At 41.1% G+C, this 18,898-nt stretch overlaps 1 protein-coding gene across 11 annotated transcripts in view; it reads left to right on the top strand.

Moving 5' to 3' along the window:
- The window catches only part of STXBP6 (syntaxin binding protein 6), a 239,080-nt gene that overhangs the window by 170,173 nt on the left and 50,009 nt on the right, over positions 1-18,898 (top strand). For all 11 annotated transcript variants that reach the window (XM_025444276.3, XM_049113027.1, XM_025444285.3 and 8 more), the window contains 2 exons: positions 16,427-16,557; positions 17,316-17,481. In XM_025444276.3, coding sequence (XP_025300061.1) covers positions 16,427-16,557; positions 17,316-17,481 — 297 coding nt within the window. The remainder of the gene's footprint in view (positions 1-16,426; positions 16,558-17,315; positions 17,482-18,898) is intronic.

Here is an 18,898-nt window from a genome sequence, read left to right as displayed (position 1 = left end):
TTAGTAAGTCCACTTACTAGTATACATGATTCTTCCACAATGTATTCTCTACCTAACATAAGCCATATCTATCTATAATGCTTTTTTTTTTCTTTTTTCTTTTTTTTTTTTTTTTTTGCTATTAAACTATAATACCTTCTTTACTTCCATAGTTGAGGACACATAGGGGCATTCAGTGAAACTGAGAAACTGTACTCCATAGGGTATATTCCAGAAGGTTGAGGAAACGCTCAGCTCCGTCCCTGAGCCCCATGGGAACAGACTTTAGTGACCACAGTTGACATTTGCTGAGAGCAGCAGCTTCTTACATTTGGCCCAATATGGTGGCCGCTCTCGGATTCTGATTAGCCTCTGGTCTAGGCTCAAAGTCTGAAGAAGAGGAAAGATACCATGGGACATACAAATGGAGGCCTACAAACATGATCGGCTGAGTTTTGAGAAGAGCTAATGTCTCAATAGTTAGTTGTGCCTCATCTCCTTAAGACAGTTTGTCCTCTAATCATGCCCCAATTTATGTGGAGAGTGCCAGTGGGGAATTGGGTAGGCATATCACTGCTCATGCAGCATCAGAGGGTCAGGTGTTTCACTCCTTTTGTTCTGAATCTTCATCAAGGCTGTGCTGCTGAAAGATCCCCAGGGATTTTTCTTCAGAAGAAATCATTTAACACAAGTGCTATCATTTATTTCAGAAATGATTCCTAGGCTATTCATAAATACTAATGAGGTGTATAACAATGTCTTGCACCTCAGAATCTGCAGCAGAAGTCATGGAGGTGCCGGCTCTCTTCACACAACAAGCAGCTCTTTACCACGTGTCAGAATCTGTAGTCAGATGTGCCTGGTTCTTCTTTCTTTATTTTTTTTTTAAGATTTTATTTATTTTTTCATGAGAGACACAGAGAGAGAGAGAGAGAGGCAGAGACACAGGCAGAGGGAGAAGCAGGCTCCATGCAGGGAGCCTTACGTGGGACTCGATCCTGGATCTCCAGGATCACGCCCTGGGCCGAAGGCAGCGCTAAACCGCTGAGCCACCCGGGCTGCCCAGGTCTTCTTTCTTTAGTTTTTGCCTCCCCCATATTGCCTTAAATGATCTGAGACAGAAAGAAAAACAGACATGGCCAAAAAGAGAGTAGGGCAGGTGAGATATTGATAACCACACTCATCAGTACATAGAGAAAATCCTTGATCATTCCTGATGCCATGGAGATATTTCCTGGGATGCATATTTGAGTTAGGACTATGGGTAAGGCACCCTACCAGGTGCCCTGAAGTATGAAGTATGTAAAGACCTAATCTTTTTTTCTTGGGTTACTTATAATCTGGTAGTTGAGATCGCACATAAAAATACCTTTATTGGGATCCCTGGGTGGCGCAGCGGTTTGGCGCCTGCCTTTGGCCCAGGGCGCGATCCTGGAGACCCGGGATCAAATTCCACATCGGGCTCCCGGTGCATGGAGCCTGCTTCTCCCTCTGCCTGTGTCTCTGCCTCTCTCTCTCTCTCTCTCTGTGTGACTATCATAAATAAATAAAATTTTTTTTAAAAAATACCTTTATTCTGACATGTACAAAGCGTTGATGTTCAATGTACAGTGGCCTAGAGTCCAGTAGACATTAGGGTGTGAAGCTGACTGGGACTTGGTGACTGACCTTGAGGATGCCCTCTGGGAGAGAGGTCAACAGCTGTGGAGAGTGAGACCACTCCTTTTCCGTGTCTCCACTCCTGCTCTCTGGTCTAAGCCACCATCACCTCTCCTGGACATCTGCAGGAGACACTCCTCAGTGATTTCTGTGCTTTCCCCTGCTTTCCCACATGCCTTCTTTGCCCCATAGCAGTTGGCCAACGTTTTCCAAATGTAAACAAGATCCTGCTACACCGCTGTGCTTCCTGTTTACCTAGCCTTGGACACCAGGACCTTTGTGAGCTGGCACCTGCTCACCTGCATGAACTCACTCATTCTTTCCTTTCCTCAGCATTTTGCCATCCTGATCTTTCTCCTCCTTGAACATGTCAAACTCTTCCACCTCTGAGCTTTGCCACTAACTTTTGTACCTAATGAAACAAGGGGAATGAGGACAGAAGAAAAAGCCATTGGGTTTTACAGTTGGGGGACATTTTCATGTTCATGGAGCAGTTGCTGGAACACGGTAAGGGCACAGGGGAGTGGTGGGTTAAGCAGTGAGTGGGTGGCAAAGCAGGAGAGGGGCAAGCCCACATAACTTTTCTCTCATGGCCACACATTTCAAAAGAATGGACAGGGCTTGAGGACTGTCCTGTTTATAGAAGATTCCCATAGGAAAAGATACCGTTAAGCATGTTCCAAGGCAGAGTGGAAAAAGTCTGAAAAGATGAGGATGGAAAGCATCATCCAGGAGGAGGGGTAACTGGAATATTTCCAGAAGAGATGGGCAGGGAGAGGACCGTGAACCCAAGTGGAAAATTTTATATATATAATATTCTTCTAAATATCAAGGTAGATTTTTTATAAAAGCCATTGTCAGAATTGCAGTGAATAAATTCACTTCTGTTATGGATTGAAATTTTGTGGCTCCCCAAAATTTGTATGTTGAAATCCTAAACCCCAGTGTGATGGTATTAGGGGTGGGGGCCTTTGAGAGATGATTAGATCATGAGTGTGGAACCCTCCCGAGTAAGATGAGTGCCCTTTTATTTAAATAAACTTTTTAAAAAGCTCCTTTACCCCTTCTGCCGTGTGAGGACACAATGAGAAGACAGCTATGAAGCAGAAACTGGGATCTCACCAGACATTGACCCTGCCGGCACCATGATCTTGAATTTCCCAAACTTTAGAACTGTGGAAAGTAAATTTCTGATGCTTTATAAGCCAGCTCCCCAGTATGTGGTACTTCATTATAGTAGCCCAAACAGACAAAAACAACTTCCAAGTTTGCACATTCTTTCTGTATGGAGAATATATGGGTGGTATTCTGTTACCGACAGTAATCGTGGAATGAACTAGTTGGGGCCAGTGCTGAGACGCCTATCAGGGTTGGCAATTTCAAATGGGTACCAAGTCATAAACCCTGCCATCATCATTATCATCATTATTGTTATTAGTTTATGTTTTGTTAAGGTATCACTTATGTATTGTAAGTTATAGAAATCTTAAGTATATAATTCAGATATAGAAATCTTAAGTGTATAATTAAGTGTATAATAAATTCGGAGTTTTTATATGCATAGAAACCTATGTCCTCATCACCCATATCAACACATAAAACATAGTGCATCCAGGAGGCTCCTGTCTACCTCCATCAAAGGCAATCTCTATTTTGACCACAATTGCCATAGATCAGTTGGTGAAATTTTTAACAGCTTTATTTTATTGAGGTTATAATGGAGATGCAGGAAACTACATATCTGAGTGGTACAATTGGTGAGTTTTTACACACACACACACACACACACACACACACATATATCATCCCCAAAAGTTCCTTCATACCCCTTTGTAATCTCTCTCTGGTCCCCAGCATTCCCATATTCTATGTCTGCAGGCAACCACTAATTTGCTTTCTGTTCCTAGAATGAGTTTGCATCTCCTAAAATTTTATATAAATGGGAGCATATTATAGTATGCACTCTTTCCTGGTCTGCCTCTCAGTCAGCATAATTGTGTTGAGATGGATCTTTAGGTTGTTTCCAGTTTTTGCCTATTACAAATGAAGCTGCTATAAATATCTACACGAGCAAAATACATGGTCGGTCCGTCTTTGTAACCATTCTAAGAGGTATGTCATGGTGCCTCCTAATGGTTTCAGCATGCCATTTCCATGATTGACTAATCATGGTGAGCATCTTTTCATGTGCTTTTTCTCCCCCATCCACACTTCTTTAATGAGGTGTTTGTTCAGATCTTCTACACATTTGTTAAAAACTGGATTGTTTTCTTTTTATTGAGTTCTGAGGGTTTTAAAAGTATAAAGTCTTAAAACTCTAAGTCCTTTATCAGACAGAGATTTGCAAATATTTTCTCCCAGTTTGTGCATTTTTTTTTTTTTTTTGCATTCTCCCAAAGGGCAGAAGTTTTCAATTTTGGTCCTACCTACTTTACTCTTTCAAGAATTGTGCATTTAGTATTGAAATTAAGAAGCCTCACCTAGCCCAAGGTCACAGAGATTTTCATCAGTGTTTCCTTCTAAAAGTTTTAGAGTTTTAGGCTTTCACATGTAGGTCTCTGATCCATTTTGATATGTTTTGTAGATGGTACAGAGTATGAGCTGAAGTTCCATCTTTTAACATGTGGATGTCCACTTCCAGTATCATTTGTGGAAAAAACTATCCTGTCTCCAACGCATTGCCTTTGCACTTGTTTTGAATACCAATTTCACACATATATGCAGATCTTTTTCCAGACTGTTCCATTGGTCTGTGTGCCTGTCTTGACACTGGTACCACATATGTCTTGATTCATTTAGTCAAATGATGCATCTTATAAATAGGTAATATAAATTTTCCATAACTTTGTTCTTTTTCCTCCTCTCAGAGTTATTTTTGTTCTTTTAGATCACTTTTCTAGTCTGGCTGATAGAAACTATTTCCAAAGCCTGTTTGAGCTTGGGGATAATCTTTCCTCTAATCGTTTTGAATGGTTCTTTTTCTGACCTCAGGTAATTTTCTCACATACAGGTAAGAAATACACAGCTAGCTACTCAAGGCTGAAATCTCTGCAGATCTCCAGAGTTGTCTCTGTGTATCATTATTCTCTCCTGGGAATATTAACCCCTTGGCCTCCCCAGGTTCTCAGCTCTGTCTCTTCAACTCACAGAATCTGCCAGCCTCTGCCTAAGCTCCTCCTTATACCACAGCCTAGAAGAAACTCTCAAAGCAGCAAATAAACTAGGGTGATCATAGGGCTCACCTCATTCATTTCCCATCTCTCAAGGATCACTGCCCTCGTTGTTGCACATATTTTGTCTATTTTGGGTTGCTTCAGGCAGGAGGGTGGACACAGTACCTCTCATTTCTGTTGTGTAGACATAGGAGTAGAATTCCTGGCCATAGAATATTGCATGTGTAGGCGTTAGTAAATATTGCCTAGAGTTTACCAAAATACTTTCTTCTGCTATGTGACTTGCATTGTGGAGATTATGGGGCATTTGAGTTGTCTCTAGTGCTTATTTTATTTAATTATCTATTATTTATTATTATTTATTCAATTCCCACCCTGGGCACTGGGAATGCCAGCTGAGCGGGACTGGAGTAAAACTTTGGGAAAAAGTCCAGGAAGAGTATCTCAGTGCCTCACCTTGTTCTCTGGCTTTCAAGATGATGCCTAGAGGGTCTCCATTTACTTTCACACAGGAATGGGGTAGGAGGAGAGGCATTCCCCACCAGTGACTTTCAAAGAGTTCCCACCATGATAGGAGGAAGGGACAGATCCTTCACCTGTCACCAGCCCACCTCTCAGGATGAGAAACTTGCACGGGTGACAGAAGCAGCCCCAGGAATGAGCTACTCTTGGCCCAACCCTCACAAGCCCTGGGGTTGGCAAAAACTTGATTTCTTCAAGACAGAATTTTATCATGTTTCTTTTGTTCAGTTTGGAGACATTCCTGGACATGGTTTGGTCAGTTATGATTAAAGTTAACTTTTTTTTCCAATTAGAAAAAAATCTAGACTAAAATTGGAAGCATAAAGAGACAGAGGAAGGACAGAGCTTGGTATTTCCCAGGAAATAGAGTGTTGGTGTGGTTTAACTGTGGAAGTGCTGGGATTCCCAAGTGCTGGTTAAATTTTTTTTTAAGATTTTATTTATTTATTCAAGAGAGACAGAGACAGAGAGAGAGGCAGACACACAGGCAAAGGGAGAAGCAGGCTCCATGCAGGGAGCCCGACGTGGGACTTGATCCCAAGACTCCAGGATCACACCCTGAGCCAGGCAGACGCTCAACTGCTGAGCCACCCAGGCTGCCCAAATTTCTTCTTCTATAGCTACTTAAACAATTAAAACCTGGGAGACAAGTCATTATTTCAGTGCCTGCTATCAATTTGATGCTCTAAGCTCTTTATATTTGTTTATCCCCTTAGTTTTCCAAAGTTTAATTTTACCAAAATAAATTCAGTTAATTTTAGTTATAGATCCTTTTCACTAATGTAAATGACATGCATTTTACTCATAACATGTCGCTAGATTTTATGCCTCCATTTAACATAGTAAAGGGTGAAGATGGCAAGTTCTTAGAGATATCATTTACTTTTTTTAGATGTTCAGTCAGAGGGATCCCTGGGTGGCTCAGCGGTTTGGCGCCTGCCTTCAGCCCAGGGCGTGATCCTGGAGACCCAGGATCGAGTCCCACATCGGGCTCCCTGCATGGAGCCTGCTTCTCCCTCTGCGTATGTCTCTCATGAATAAGTAAATAAAATCTTTGAAAAAAAAAAAAAGATGTTCAGTGAGAGATGTATACCTTTATCTAAAGTGTATTACTGAAATTATTAAGTGGTGGTGGTGGTGAAGAAGAAGGAAAGCAGAAAGAGCAGGTAAGTCTGTCTTTGCTGGATTGATAGTCATAATTATATTTGACAGCCTGTGCTTGCTAATAACAGTTTTGATTTTTCCAGAAAACTAGTGCTATTATATGTTTAGTACCTAGTCCATTAGAAAATTCTCTGTTGCTCTGCCTCTTTCAAGGCAGAAAAATTCTCCTTTTGGGGGAGAGTAGTCTTCTCACATCAAAGGCAATCCCCATCCACTTAACATCCTTCCATTGGTTCTTTTAGCCTGACTACTCATTTTATCAGATATTATGCTCACCAGTGGGTGCATAGGCCCTCTTTTCACATGATGGTGAGTGCGTGCCCCTCTTCACAACTACTGAGGAACAAGGAAGTAGAGGCTGTAGAAATGACTCGCTCGTTTCTCACTGGAAGGGGTGTTTGAGCTCTAGAAGTCTCTTTAGCCACCCTTCCAGGTACAATACATATTGATTTTCTACCAAGTATGACATTTCCCTGCAGAGAGTTGCCCCAGGCCCATATTTTTCAGTCTATGAAAGAAAATAGCAAGGATAGCATAACCTTAAAGGAATCTCTTTTTCAAGTTCTTCCCAGCCATTGAGCTTCTTGTGGAGTAATTTAATTTGCTCTTGAGTCAGGTACTGCTTCTTTGATGCCTTTGTCTTTAGATCCTCTGTTTGTAAATCTCTTCTAAGAATAGATCAAAAATGATGTTTACATCTGTTTCCAGAATTGAGGAAGTAAGAACAGAATAAGACTATAACTGTAGTCAACCCCTTCTGTTATTCCACTGCATGTTCTATGGTCTGGGATTGGATTTAACCTCCTCAGGGGCCACCATGGTTCCCACCGCCCTAAGCCATCTGTGTCCTTGGCTCCAGCCTGTTTGTTTTGCAGTTACACAATATAAATCAGACATGTTATACCCTCTCCATATAAGGTGTGAAGTTGCAATAACTAATACTAGCCGGGTTTTATAATTCACTGTATGTTTACTCTTTACCCAAAATGCACGCAAATTAATTTTTCCCTCAAGTCTATGGAGAAAAGTCTTAGCTAAAAAAAAAAAAAAAAATCGTGCACAATGGGAAATCTTGGATTGCTGAATCTCAAACCCGAAATTGTGTTTTCAGGCAGGCTGAAGCGAAAAGAATTGCTTACAAGAGATGCTGCTAGAATAAAGATTGCAGGAGAAGAGATTTCCTAAGAAGTTCTAGCTCAAAATTTATCTCTTGTGTCCTGATATTTCTGTAATTTCTTGGTTTTTACCATTTTCTCCGCTCTCCCTAGTTCTCAGGATATTCCTTATTTCTAGTAAGAAAATAATTCAAATCTCTTACAACTGTGGTTTGCTTGAAACAGAACACTTGAACCTGAAATAAATTTTTGGTTTATCTGTGGTTTCTAGCAGGCTTAAGAACTGTCCTTCCTTTTGTTAGGAGCTGGTTATTTACTCCCTCCTTCATTTGTGCATGCATACATAAACTAGCACTCTGTATTTCTATGCAATGCATAATACACAAGACATTCAAGGTGCCAGCGTGGAGGGAACACTGTTGGTCTTGCAGTGGGGAACTCAAGCCTTCTGGAGATTAAGCTCTCTGATTCCCAGCAAAAGATGTAACAGCCCAGGACCACCTGTGGTGCACCTGAACCCAAACCTGACTTGAAAAGTAGGATAGCCTTTCAAAATAAGAATCTACATATTTTACAACTAAAAAAATAAGTAAAATTAAGAACAAGGTAAAGAAGATTAAAATTAGAAGGGACTAGGTTTTTGAAATATCAATTAGATCTCATATTGGCATGTGACATTGAAGTTGCATATTCCGAAAGTAATGCCATCTCCTTTTTGGTGATTTCCAAATACTAAAACCAGTAGTACTTCGTGCAAAGTTAGTGTAGGGGGGATCACTTGCTCTATTGATGTATAAGTTTTTAGACACTCTCCATATGGTGCTGCACCTTGCACTTTAGCTTTTAAGCATCCTTCCTACGGAATGCTTAGTGCAAGATGTTTCTTATTGCCCTCCTTCTCCTGAAGGATTTCTCCAAATTTCTGTGCAAGAAGTTTCCCATACAAATAGTTCCTTTTTCATATCCCTTTGGAAAAAAATTTCCTAGGCTTTCAGTCTCTAGTTTGGAAGGGAAAATGTGATATAAGGTACAGGCCCTGGAATTAATGATACCAAATAAGGAATCTTTTGTGTGGAAAACTTCTTTCTTTGTGATTGTCCCTACTGTAGGCTAAGGAAGTCTGCTGTTAAGTAACAAACCTCAAAGCCCTGTCCCCTGATTCTCCCCTCTCTTCCCCTTTAGGGTTAGTGGAGCAGGGACTTTTGGAAGGCCATCCTACATTCTTCCCCAGGGCCTGGTGCTCAAGACTGAAAGCCACTGTTTTTGTTGTGGTGGTTGTTGTTTATTTGGATTAAAAATGTCATCCTAAAAACATGCAGATTTGAAACTACTCTTTCAGGCATATTTGGATCCTATCAGGAATCTGGCCAGAGAGCCCTCGGAACCTGAGATAGGGAGGAGAGAGATATGGCCCCAGAGACAAACTTGGCCATTTCATGAATTGGTCTGGCTCAAGCCAGTAGAGTCTGAACATTTACTATGTGCTAAATGATAACACACTTTGAGAAAGACTCTGGGGAGTCAACGATCAACCCTGTGTAGGGCACACCATGCTCCATTTCCCAGTAACTATACCAGTGATGACGTTCCCCTGTTCTGAAAATATTTGAGGTAACAACCTATATATTCTTGCTTCTAAGCTTCATAAACATTCAACTATCTCACCAGATGAAACTGCTGATGTAGCCTCAAACCCGATGCTTATTTCTCCATAGATACTGTGAAATTCACCTAGAATTATCATATATTAGAGTTGTGGAAGATCTTTTTTTTAAAGATTTTTGTTTATTTTTTTTTATTTTTATTTATTTATTCATGAGAGACACGAGACAGAGAGGCAGAGACGCAGGCAGAGGGAGAAGCAGGCTCCGTGCAGGGAGCCTGACCTGGGACTCGATCCTGGGTCTCCGGGATCACACCTGGGCTGAAGGCGGCACTAAACTGCTAAGCCACCGGGCTGCCCTGTGGAAGATCATTAAGGAGACTATTTCCAAGTGATCATTTCTCACATTGGTCTGTCAGCCCAGTTCTTTACCACTTCAGCATCCAGGAGGGGCTCAATCTTGCTTTTACTTCCAGAACCACATTTCAGAGGATCTCTCTCTCTCTCTCTCTCTCTCTCTCTCTCTCTCTCTCCCTCTCCCCCCCTCCTTCTCTCTCTCTCTTCCCCCCCCTTCATGTCAGTCAGCCCTGACAAAGAGCAGCCCTGATAAGATTCTATGTAGCTATCACTTTTATTCCTTGCTCCAAATTGTTTCTCAGCAGTTTTGTTGAAATCAAAATATTTGGCCAGTGGGCCCCAGCAGAGCAGAGAGCTAAAAAGCATACCACAAAACACTTTCACTTAAGCTCATGGTAGGAGTAAGCGTGATGAAATTTTAAGGTACTCTAGGTACCTAGTTATGGTAAGCTCTGCATTTTAGCTACCTAGCCTCAATATCAAGCTATATTATAGATAGGATTTGTTCTTCAGCACCCTTTTTTTAAAATAGAAATGATCACATAAAAATGTAAGATGATTCCATTTGAGTTTAACATGTATGAGAAATGTTTGCAGATGTTAGGGAATATACAAAAATACCTATGAAAAATGAAATGGGTAGAGGATATAGAGGTGATGAGTAATAATTTTATGTGATGATCATTTGTTTCTTTTAAACTAACACTTTAAGACTGAGGCTTGATATTTTGTACCTTAAGCAAAATTGATTTTCCTATTTGGAATGATTGACAAGTGGTGCTGTGTGAATAACAAGGTTGTAAGGGGAAGCTGTAACTCCTTAAAGTCTTTCAACTATTAGACCTTGAAATGGAGGATCAGCCTGTTAAATCACTGGCAGACCATGCACCTTCTGCTGGTTTGCATAATATGCAAGTAACTTGAAAGTCTTTTTTTCTCATCAAGCTTTATCCCTTCCTGCACCAATTCCTGACCTTTTTTTAAAAATATTTATTTATTTATGATAGACACAGAGAGAGAGAGAGAGGCAGAGACACAGGAGGAGGGAGAAGCAGGTTCCATGCAGGGAGCCCGATGTGGGACTCTATCCTGGCTGGGACTCCAGGATCATGCCCTTGGGCCTAAGGCGGGCACTAAACCGCTGAGCCACCCAGGCGTCCCACCAATTCCTGGCTTAATGGAAAACCAAGTTTGAGCTAAGCAAATGCTTTGCTATTGTCTGGCTTGTTGGTTTTCAATTAAATAGAATTGTCTAATTGGGCAGAAGCAAGGCTGGGTCGTCTCCACCCTTTGACTTTAGCTAAGTGTCTTATTTTATATTTATGCAATCTTTCACGGAAGGCCTTTTTTTTTTTTTTTAAAGACCTTTATTAGGCCTTTAGGCCAGTTGAGGCCCATGAGGGGAAAGATATTTCACCATTTGAGCAATGATGGTAATGATATTCTAAACATAATAGTTTCTATCACTGCTTCTTAACTACAACTAAGATGTAAATGAAGTCTACATGAAGGGTAATGAAGAGGCGTGCCCCCATGAGAATCACATTCTTTTTACCAGAGCTGGTAGCAAAAGGACCTACCTGGGTTTAGTTGGCCTCATGGTCCTGTTTTCTTCTGATGCCAAAAGAAAACAGTGGGGAACAGGAGTGAGAGTAAGTAAAAAAGCAGCATTAGGCCTGGATAACTCCAAAACATGACTTACTGGTGAATCCCAATGCATAGGACGCAGTGTCCTTAGAGAAGCTGTTTCCAGGTAAGTTTTATTATATCTAGAGCAACATCTGTGTTGTGATTGCCTTTAACCACCTGTCTTCACTTGTTAATCACCATTTTACCTTAGAGTAGACCTCACATGCCAAACCTTCTTGTACTGACAACTCTCTAATTTGAAATAATAGCATTTGTCTCAACTGTATTTTTTACATTATTTTTTTATTTCATGTAGACAGAGCTATGTAGCTATTTATGGCTTTAGTATGTTTTATTCCACATTAACATAAGTGAAAAACCAAGTTTATTTAAAGGGACATATTAAGGGAATAATATCAGGATATTGTCAAAATCACAACAGTAGTATCATTATTAGAACAAAAAATTCCATTAGTCCATATTTGATGAGCTTCCCTCACACAATAAAATGTGGCATTTGACATTGCAGCGAAAAGCACCAGTGGAGAGAGCAGTGGACCCAAAGCCCACTGTGCAAGTTGCAGTTTTCTTGGCCATGAACAGTATTACTTTGGCAAGTCCGTGCTTTCCATGCCTCAGTTTCCTTGTCTGTAAATATAATGCATGACGATAGTAATGACCCTGCCTCTGTCACAGACCCATGGTCAAATATAAGAGAAAAAAAACAAACTGTGCTTTTAAAAGATTTTTTAAAACTTTAATTGCTGGGGGCATCTGAGAGGCTTCATCGGTTAAGCATCTGACTTGATTTCATCTTAGGTTCTGATCTTGGGGTCATGAGATCAAGCCCCTCATCAGACTCTGCTCAGCGGGAAGTCTGCTTGGGATTCTCTGTCTGCCTCCGCCCCTGCCCCAACTCATGCTTGCTCACCTGCACATGCGCAATAAATAAATAAATAATAATAATAATAATAATAATAAATAAATATGATAATAAATAAATAATAAAATCATTTTAAAAATAAATAATAAATAAATAAAATAGTAAAAAATGAATTAATAATAAATTAATAATAAGTAAATAATAAATAAAATCATTTTAAAAATTTTAGTTGCTGGGAAAAATATCACTTGTTATTATCAATTTCTAAGATCCTGCCTCACAAATTGGTAGGAGATAGCTTAGAAGATCCATGTGGAGATTTATCTACCTCTTAACATGTTTTAGGACCAGATGGACATAATAGCAATCTGGTTTTTATTCTTTACAAATATGCCACAGAAGCAAATTTCGAGTATTTTATCCAGGTTTGAAATAAACCTGTTTTGCAATGAACAGAGCTCAGGGAAAGAAATTAACATGGTGAAGGGAAATCTATGCAGATAAACAATCACACAAGTTTTTTTCTGTGGAGTTTGACATGTAAGCTGAAATCTTAGTGGTGAACAAAAGACATCCATAAAACAACGAAGAGTATTTCTATGAAGGGAACAGCAGTTGCAGAGGGTAGAAGACGGTTGCTGTTTCCCATGAACAAAAGATGGCTGGAGCCTGGTGGACAGACAGGAGAGTGGATGAGATGAGAATGGGGACGTAGGTCAAGGCCAGGACCTCTAGGGCTGTACGGGTCTTAGTAAAGGCCTTGGGTTTTATTCTAAGCGTTTTGGGACACCATTGAGGAGTTTTTAAAAGGTGGTTCAGTCTTCCATATTTAAGTTTGAATACCAGGCTTGTCAGAGAAACCAGTGTGGGAGGGACCATAGAAGTCTGGGTGAGGGCCGGTGGTCTTGGCTGCAATGTGGCTGCTTCATGAAGCCTGCCTGACTTTCCCCATCTCTGCCTTGGTCCTCAAAGCCCCCTCCCTCCCCAACACCTTAGATGACTCCTTTTATGTATTAGCACTGTTCTGCATCACTCTTAATATCCCCACCCTCCACCACCCAGATCCTTGACTTAAAAACCATATCTATTCAAGCTTTGAACTGCCCACAAAACTGACTTTTGTGTCTCCCATCTAATAAATGTTCCGTAAATATTTGTGAAATAAATTAATACACAACAGTGGTCTCAGTAGCCACGGTGCCTTAAATCACCTAGAGAGATTGAAAATGTGGATGTCGGGCCACACCTCCAGAGATTCTGACTCACATGGTTTGGTGTGTTTGGTGTGGTGGGGAAAAAAAAACAAAAACAAAAAACTCCGATGATTCTGGTGCGCACTTAGGAGTGGTAAGCCAGGGAACTCGGCTGATTCTGGGTGGTCTTGCCTGAGAATATCATGCTTGCCCTACCCCTTTAAACGCCTGTACCTTTACCTTGTCCTCATGAATGTCAAAGGCATGACAGAAATGCCCTAGTGAACTGGTCTTTAAAGTTATTCAAAACAGTGACTACAGAGCCTATTGCATTGAGGTAGCCAGACATACGCCCTCCCTCCGTTATTACTGATCCAGGCTATGCTTGCTATCAATCAGTTTGCCTTTGGAAGAGAAGAAAGATTCCTGTTTTTCACTGGTCATCCAGAATTTGACTCGCCTGTTTTATCAGCCAGGGACCCCGAAAACACCAAACCGACAAAGGGGTTAAAGCATGGCTCCTTCAAGCCCACAACTCACAAAGTCTGGCAATGATGTGTTTGTGCAGTTGTTTTGATTTCAGACGGAGAAAGTCTTTATTTAACTCTCTATAATGTGTATGTAATAATATAATTTTAAGGCACCTGCTTCAAAATAGAAACTGGGATGGTGGAGATAATAACCATAAACAAAAATTAAACCAAACCGGGCTCAGTGCCCAGGAAAAACTACTGAGATTTCCAAGAAGCAGGCAAAGAATCAGCTAGAAGAAAGAACGAGACGGGAACGGCTGGGTGGTGGCGGCCTCCTGGACGGGGAGCGCTCTGCAGGGTGATCTCCCCGCAGGTCTGTGGGGCAGTTGTCTGTGGATGGGGCTCCTGCCCCTCGCGTTTCAGTGACCTTCCGGTGGAACGTGCTTTTCTCAAATGTCAATTCTTAACACCACACCAGTAGCTACAGTGATCCCACATGATGTCTGAGTTTTTATAATGCTGTAAACCACTTGAAAATAAATGGACAAGAAGTAAAAAAAAAAAAAAAATAGGCAGTCATAATGACCTTAAAGCTAGAAGGAAACCTTCATGTTTCCCAGGATGCCTAAATGTCGTGTGATTTACATAAACAAAAGAGGAAATCCTCTCTGTGTTTAGGGGGTGTGCCTAATACAGGAACCCATGTTTTCCTGTTATTGAAAAGTAAGTATTCTTTAATCTTTAAGCACATTTTAGGACCTGCCTGTATTCCAGGTGTGTTGTTTCCTCTTACATGAAAACAGAAGAACACAGGGCATGGCTGTCAGAAAACCTATTAGATCTCCTAGGAGACACATGAAATAAATGAATTAAATTAAGCGGATAGACAGAGCCCTGGGCCGGCTGATACTATAGCCTGAATTTAGTTTGGGGGATGGTTATTCCTAAGAGGACATAACAGACTCGTACAGGGAGCCGTAAGCCACACACACAGGCTGTGTGTGAATAGAAGACTATAAAATTTCCACTGATCTTGGTGTTAAGGGGATGATGACTTTTTAACCATGAAAGTAAACGTAATTGGTATGAAATGTTCTGAAGCTTCTAGCCAAATATAACTGACATAATGCGTAATAAAGTGAAGCATTATTTGAAATTATTTTTTAAAGGTTTGCTAAATCCTGGTTTGGAGTAAAGATTGTACTGAGGTCCTAAAAAAAGGTCTTTAGTCCTAGAACCATAAGGCTCCCACAGATGTAAAGGCAGGGTGCCCACATTTCATTCACCTCTTGGTCCCTGCCTTCCTGCTTTAATGACCCACGATACAGAAATTGCCCCAAACTCTTCTATGCATGAAGGAGAGAATTACCAGCAACCATGACTGGAGTAGGTGCTTCCTGTCCTTCATCTCTTAAGGATTCTTTTTGCCATCTGCTGAACATCTGCATAGGTACTTGGAAATGTAGGCTCTCTAGGGTTATTCAAAACAAAGAATGTGCCACTGACGCACCGTCTTTTTAGGATTGCATTCATTACAACAAATAGGACTTTCCACTTTTCCTTGTTCCCTTAAATAGCATCATTTCTGTTAAACTTTACAACTCCTACAGCCAGGCCTCAAGGGGAGCTTTTAGGAAAGCCCTTTTAAAACACTTAATTAGCACCCTACCCTGGAGGCTCTAAGTCATGAAGTAAGCAGATGTAAAAATATCCACAGTGACTCTCTCCTAGTGGCTGGTGCTTGACCTCTGTCTGAGAGGTGACACTGTCCATCCTCAGCATGGAAGGGGCAAAGGAAGAACTGACTACAGCTGGGAGGAGGAGCTGTCCTGGTCCTGCAGTTGTGGTGACCTCAAGATGGAGGGGGGGGGCATGAATGCTAAATACAGTCAGAAACAGATGCAGGGACACCCAGGTGGCTCGCTGGTTGGGTATCTGCTTTTGGCTCAGGTCATGATCCCGGGGTCCTGGGATCAAGTCCCTCATCGGGCTCCCTGCAGAGAATCTGCTTCTCCCTCTGCCTGTGTCTCTGCTTCTGTCTCTGGGGCTCCCATGAATGAATGAATGAATGAATAAATAAATAAATTCAAGAAAGAAAGAGAAAGAAAGAAAGAAAGAAAGAAAGAAAGAAAGAAAGAAGAAAGAAAGAAAGACAGACTAGATTCAACTAGATGATATTTTTAAAGCCAAATAATTTTTTTAAGAGGCATTACTCCCAATCTCACCACTGAAGCTTGATATATTTATACTGGAAATATGCATCGGATTTCCCTAGGGAAAGCAGTAACCTCTGCTTCCTTTAAAATTCAGCCTTTCCCAGTGACCTCTACCTGACGCCTGTCAACCGTGTGTGCTTCCTTCCCTGCAGTTGGTCATCGTGTACTTGTAGCCTCCATTAAAAGCACTTGGAGTTAGTCAGTTGAGTCGCGTTCAGTTTGAATGGATAAAGACGTAAATGAAGCAGCCCTCACATCATAATTATATTGTAATTGCTTGAGAGTGGAGAGTATGACTTCTATTTCTTTTGAGTACCCCCCCCTTATCAGAGGCACACATGATCATATTCTGTGTGCGTGTGTGTTTGTATACATGTGTGGATGCAAAATAGAAGCACCAATGAATGAAGAAATAAACCAACCTGCACACCCACTAATCTGAACGGTCTTTTCTTGGCAGTGACAAACAAGAAACCCACACAAGCATCCATCACGAAGGTCAAACAGTTTGAAGGCTCCACATCGTTCGTGCGGAGATCGCAGTGGATGCTCGAGCAGCTTCGCCAGGTTAATGGCATTGACCCTAATCGGGTGAGTGAATGTCCAGTGTTGGGAGAAGGTGTTCTCTTCACACAATGACTCTCACTGACCTTGGCAGTGGTGGTGGTTGAGTCATTTCTAACAAAGCTGTTTCTCTATTTCAGTTGTGTAGCTGAGGCTTTCTGATCTCTGGATCCTTATGGGGAACTCTAAGTCTTTTGGTCATGTTTGATGCAGAAATGTGAAGGGATACATATTGAAGAAACGTGGACTCCTAGATGTTTATCAGCCAAGTGCAAAGGGCAAAGTTGAGATATCATGTCCATGGTTACCAATGTGAAAAACCCCATTTATCAAAGCTTCGTTTACTCTACTCCTAATACCACCGGTGATGAAATTTATTCACCAAAACAAATAGATGTCACCCTACAAATTATGTATTAGGATTCTCTTGGATTTAACATGAGAAGCATTGTAAGGTAGAATTATTTATTTAAGTATTTTCCCTTTTGCTCACACACACTCAGTATACAAAACCTCAATAATGAGGAAAAATGAAATATAAGTTGTAACTACACGCTAAAAATAATAAGGGAGATTTTTTTTCTCTAAGATTTTGGGGTTTGCTTGATAAACAGAGAAAGGTGGACTTTTTTTCCATGCACCTGAGTGCTAATAAACATGAGCCTTGGGAATAAGACCAAAGTTTTGAAAGGTCTTTTTTCCTCTGTGAGTCTATTGTCAGGAGTAAGCTGGAAGCAGCAGTTTTTATAGATTCAGATCAGTGGGTATTTCATTGTCTTTTCCAGGATTCTGCGGAGTTTGATTTGTTGTTTGAAAATGCCTTTGACCAGTGGGTAGCCAGCACAGCCTCAGAAAAATGCACCTTCTTCCAAATCCTCCACCACACCTGCCAGAGGTACCTCACCGACAGGAAGCCGGAGTTTATTAACTGCCAGTCCAAAATCATGGGAGGTGAGTGGGCATTTGCATGAGTTTGGTCATCCTGTCTCCTTACACTAACTTTTACATAAAAAGTTAGGTGCTCTACAGCATAATTAAAGACAAAAAAAAAAAAAAAAGAATCCAGATGCTCAGAGTTGGACAGCATGAGAACCATTCTAGGGAATTCGTTGTGTGCTAAATCTCGACAAGGTAGCATGTTTTCACTCTTAACCAAAAGCTGGTCCTTTTAGAAGAATTAGCCATCTAGCTAAGATTATTTATACGAACAAACCTGTCCCTTTATTAGGAAAACCTTTCGGTTTGGTTTCTCTACTACCCTTTCTATACTCACATTGCAGAACACTGTTTTCCAGGCTGCTTTTCCTATTATTTCTCAAGGCATTTTACAAATGTTAACCTACAAATTCTTACAGATGTAGTCCCTTCCTTTCAGATAGCAGCTAGTCTCACGTTTATCCCTCGGATGGCATAGAGAGCAGAGTTAGGCTGAGTGCTGTAAGCCAGCCTTAAGGGGTGAGTACCAGTGTTGGCAACTTAATGAGAAACATTTAGAGGGTGCTTAACACATTTCTTCTAGGTGGCATTTCTTTTTAGGGAATTGAAAGTGAGCTAAAAATATTTTTAAAAAACCTTGCCAGTCACTCTGTGTGTTGAGGAAGTGTTTCTTTTCTTCTCTTTTTTTAAAGATTTTATTTATTTATTCATGAGAGACAGAGAGAGAGAGGCAGAGGGAGAAGCAGGCTTCATGCAGTGAGCCCAATGTGGGACTCGATCCCGGGTCCCCAGGATCACGCCCTGGACTAAATGTGGCACTAAACCACTGAGCCACCAGGGCTGCCCAGGAAGAGTGTTTCTATCATTGCTCTTTTCACTGACCCGTTCTCCTGGTTTTACAAAAAAAATTTTTGTGCACCAACTTGATCTTAATCAAATGTCAGAGGAAGGTCACAATATAGACATCACTTCTTCTCCTTGGGCTATATCTGTCTTTCTAATGAACGTGACATGGAACCCATTATTTCACTATAGCACCTGACATACGTAGTGCCATTTTGCCATTAGTCTTCTAGATGTCGTTAGAGAAGATGGTGGTCAGTGCTTTGTTGTAACCCACTGAAACGTTGGTGTTCATCTTGAACAGTAAGTTGCTTGCATCATAAAAACCTAGAAACGTCTTCCTTAGGCATCGATGCAGTGTTATAGCTTCTCCATTTAGTCCTAGAAAAATGTCAGAAGTGATGACTAGTGTATATTTTCTTTAAAGTGGCCCCATCCTGTGTACAAAAGTAAAAATTATTAGATGTAAGGGCACCTGGGTGGCTCAGTGGTTGAGCATCTGCCTTCAGCTCACGTCGTGATCCTGGGGTCCTGAGATTGAGTCCCGCAACAGGCTTCCCGCAGGGAGCCTGCTTCTCCCTCTGCCTGT

This window comes from Canis lupus, chromosome 8 (genome assembly GCF_003254725.2).
Source record: "Canis lupus dingo isolate Sandy chromosome 8, ASM325472v2, whole genome shotgun sequence".
In the NCBI taxonomy this organism is placed as follows: domain Eukaryota; kingdom Metazoa; phylum Chordata; class Mammalia; order Carnivora; family Canidae; genus Canis; species Canis lupus.
Note: the sequence above shows the minus strand (reverse complement) of the source record. Positions and strands in the feature narration are given on the sequence as shown.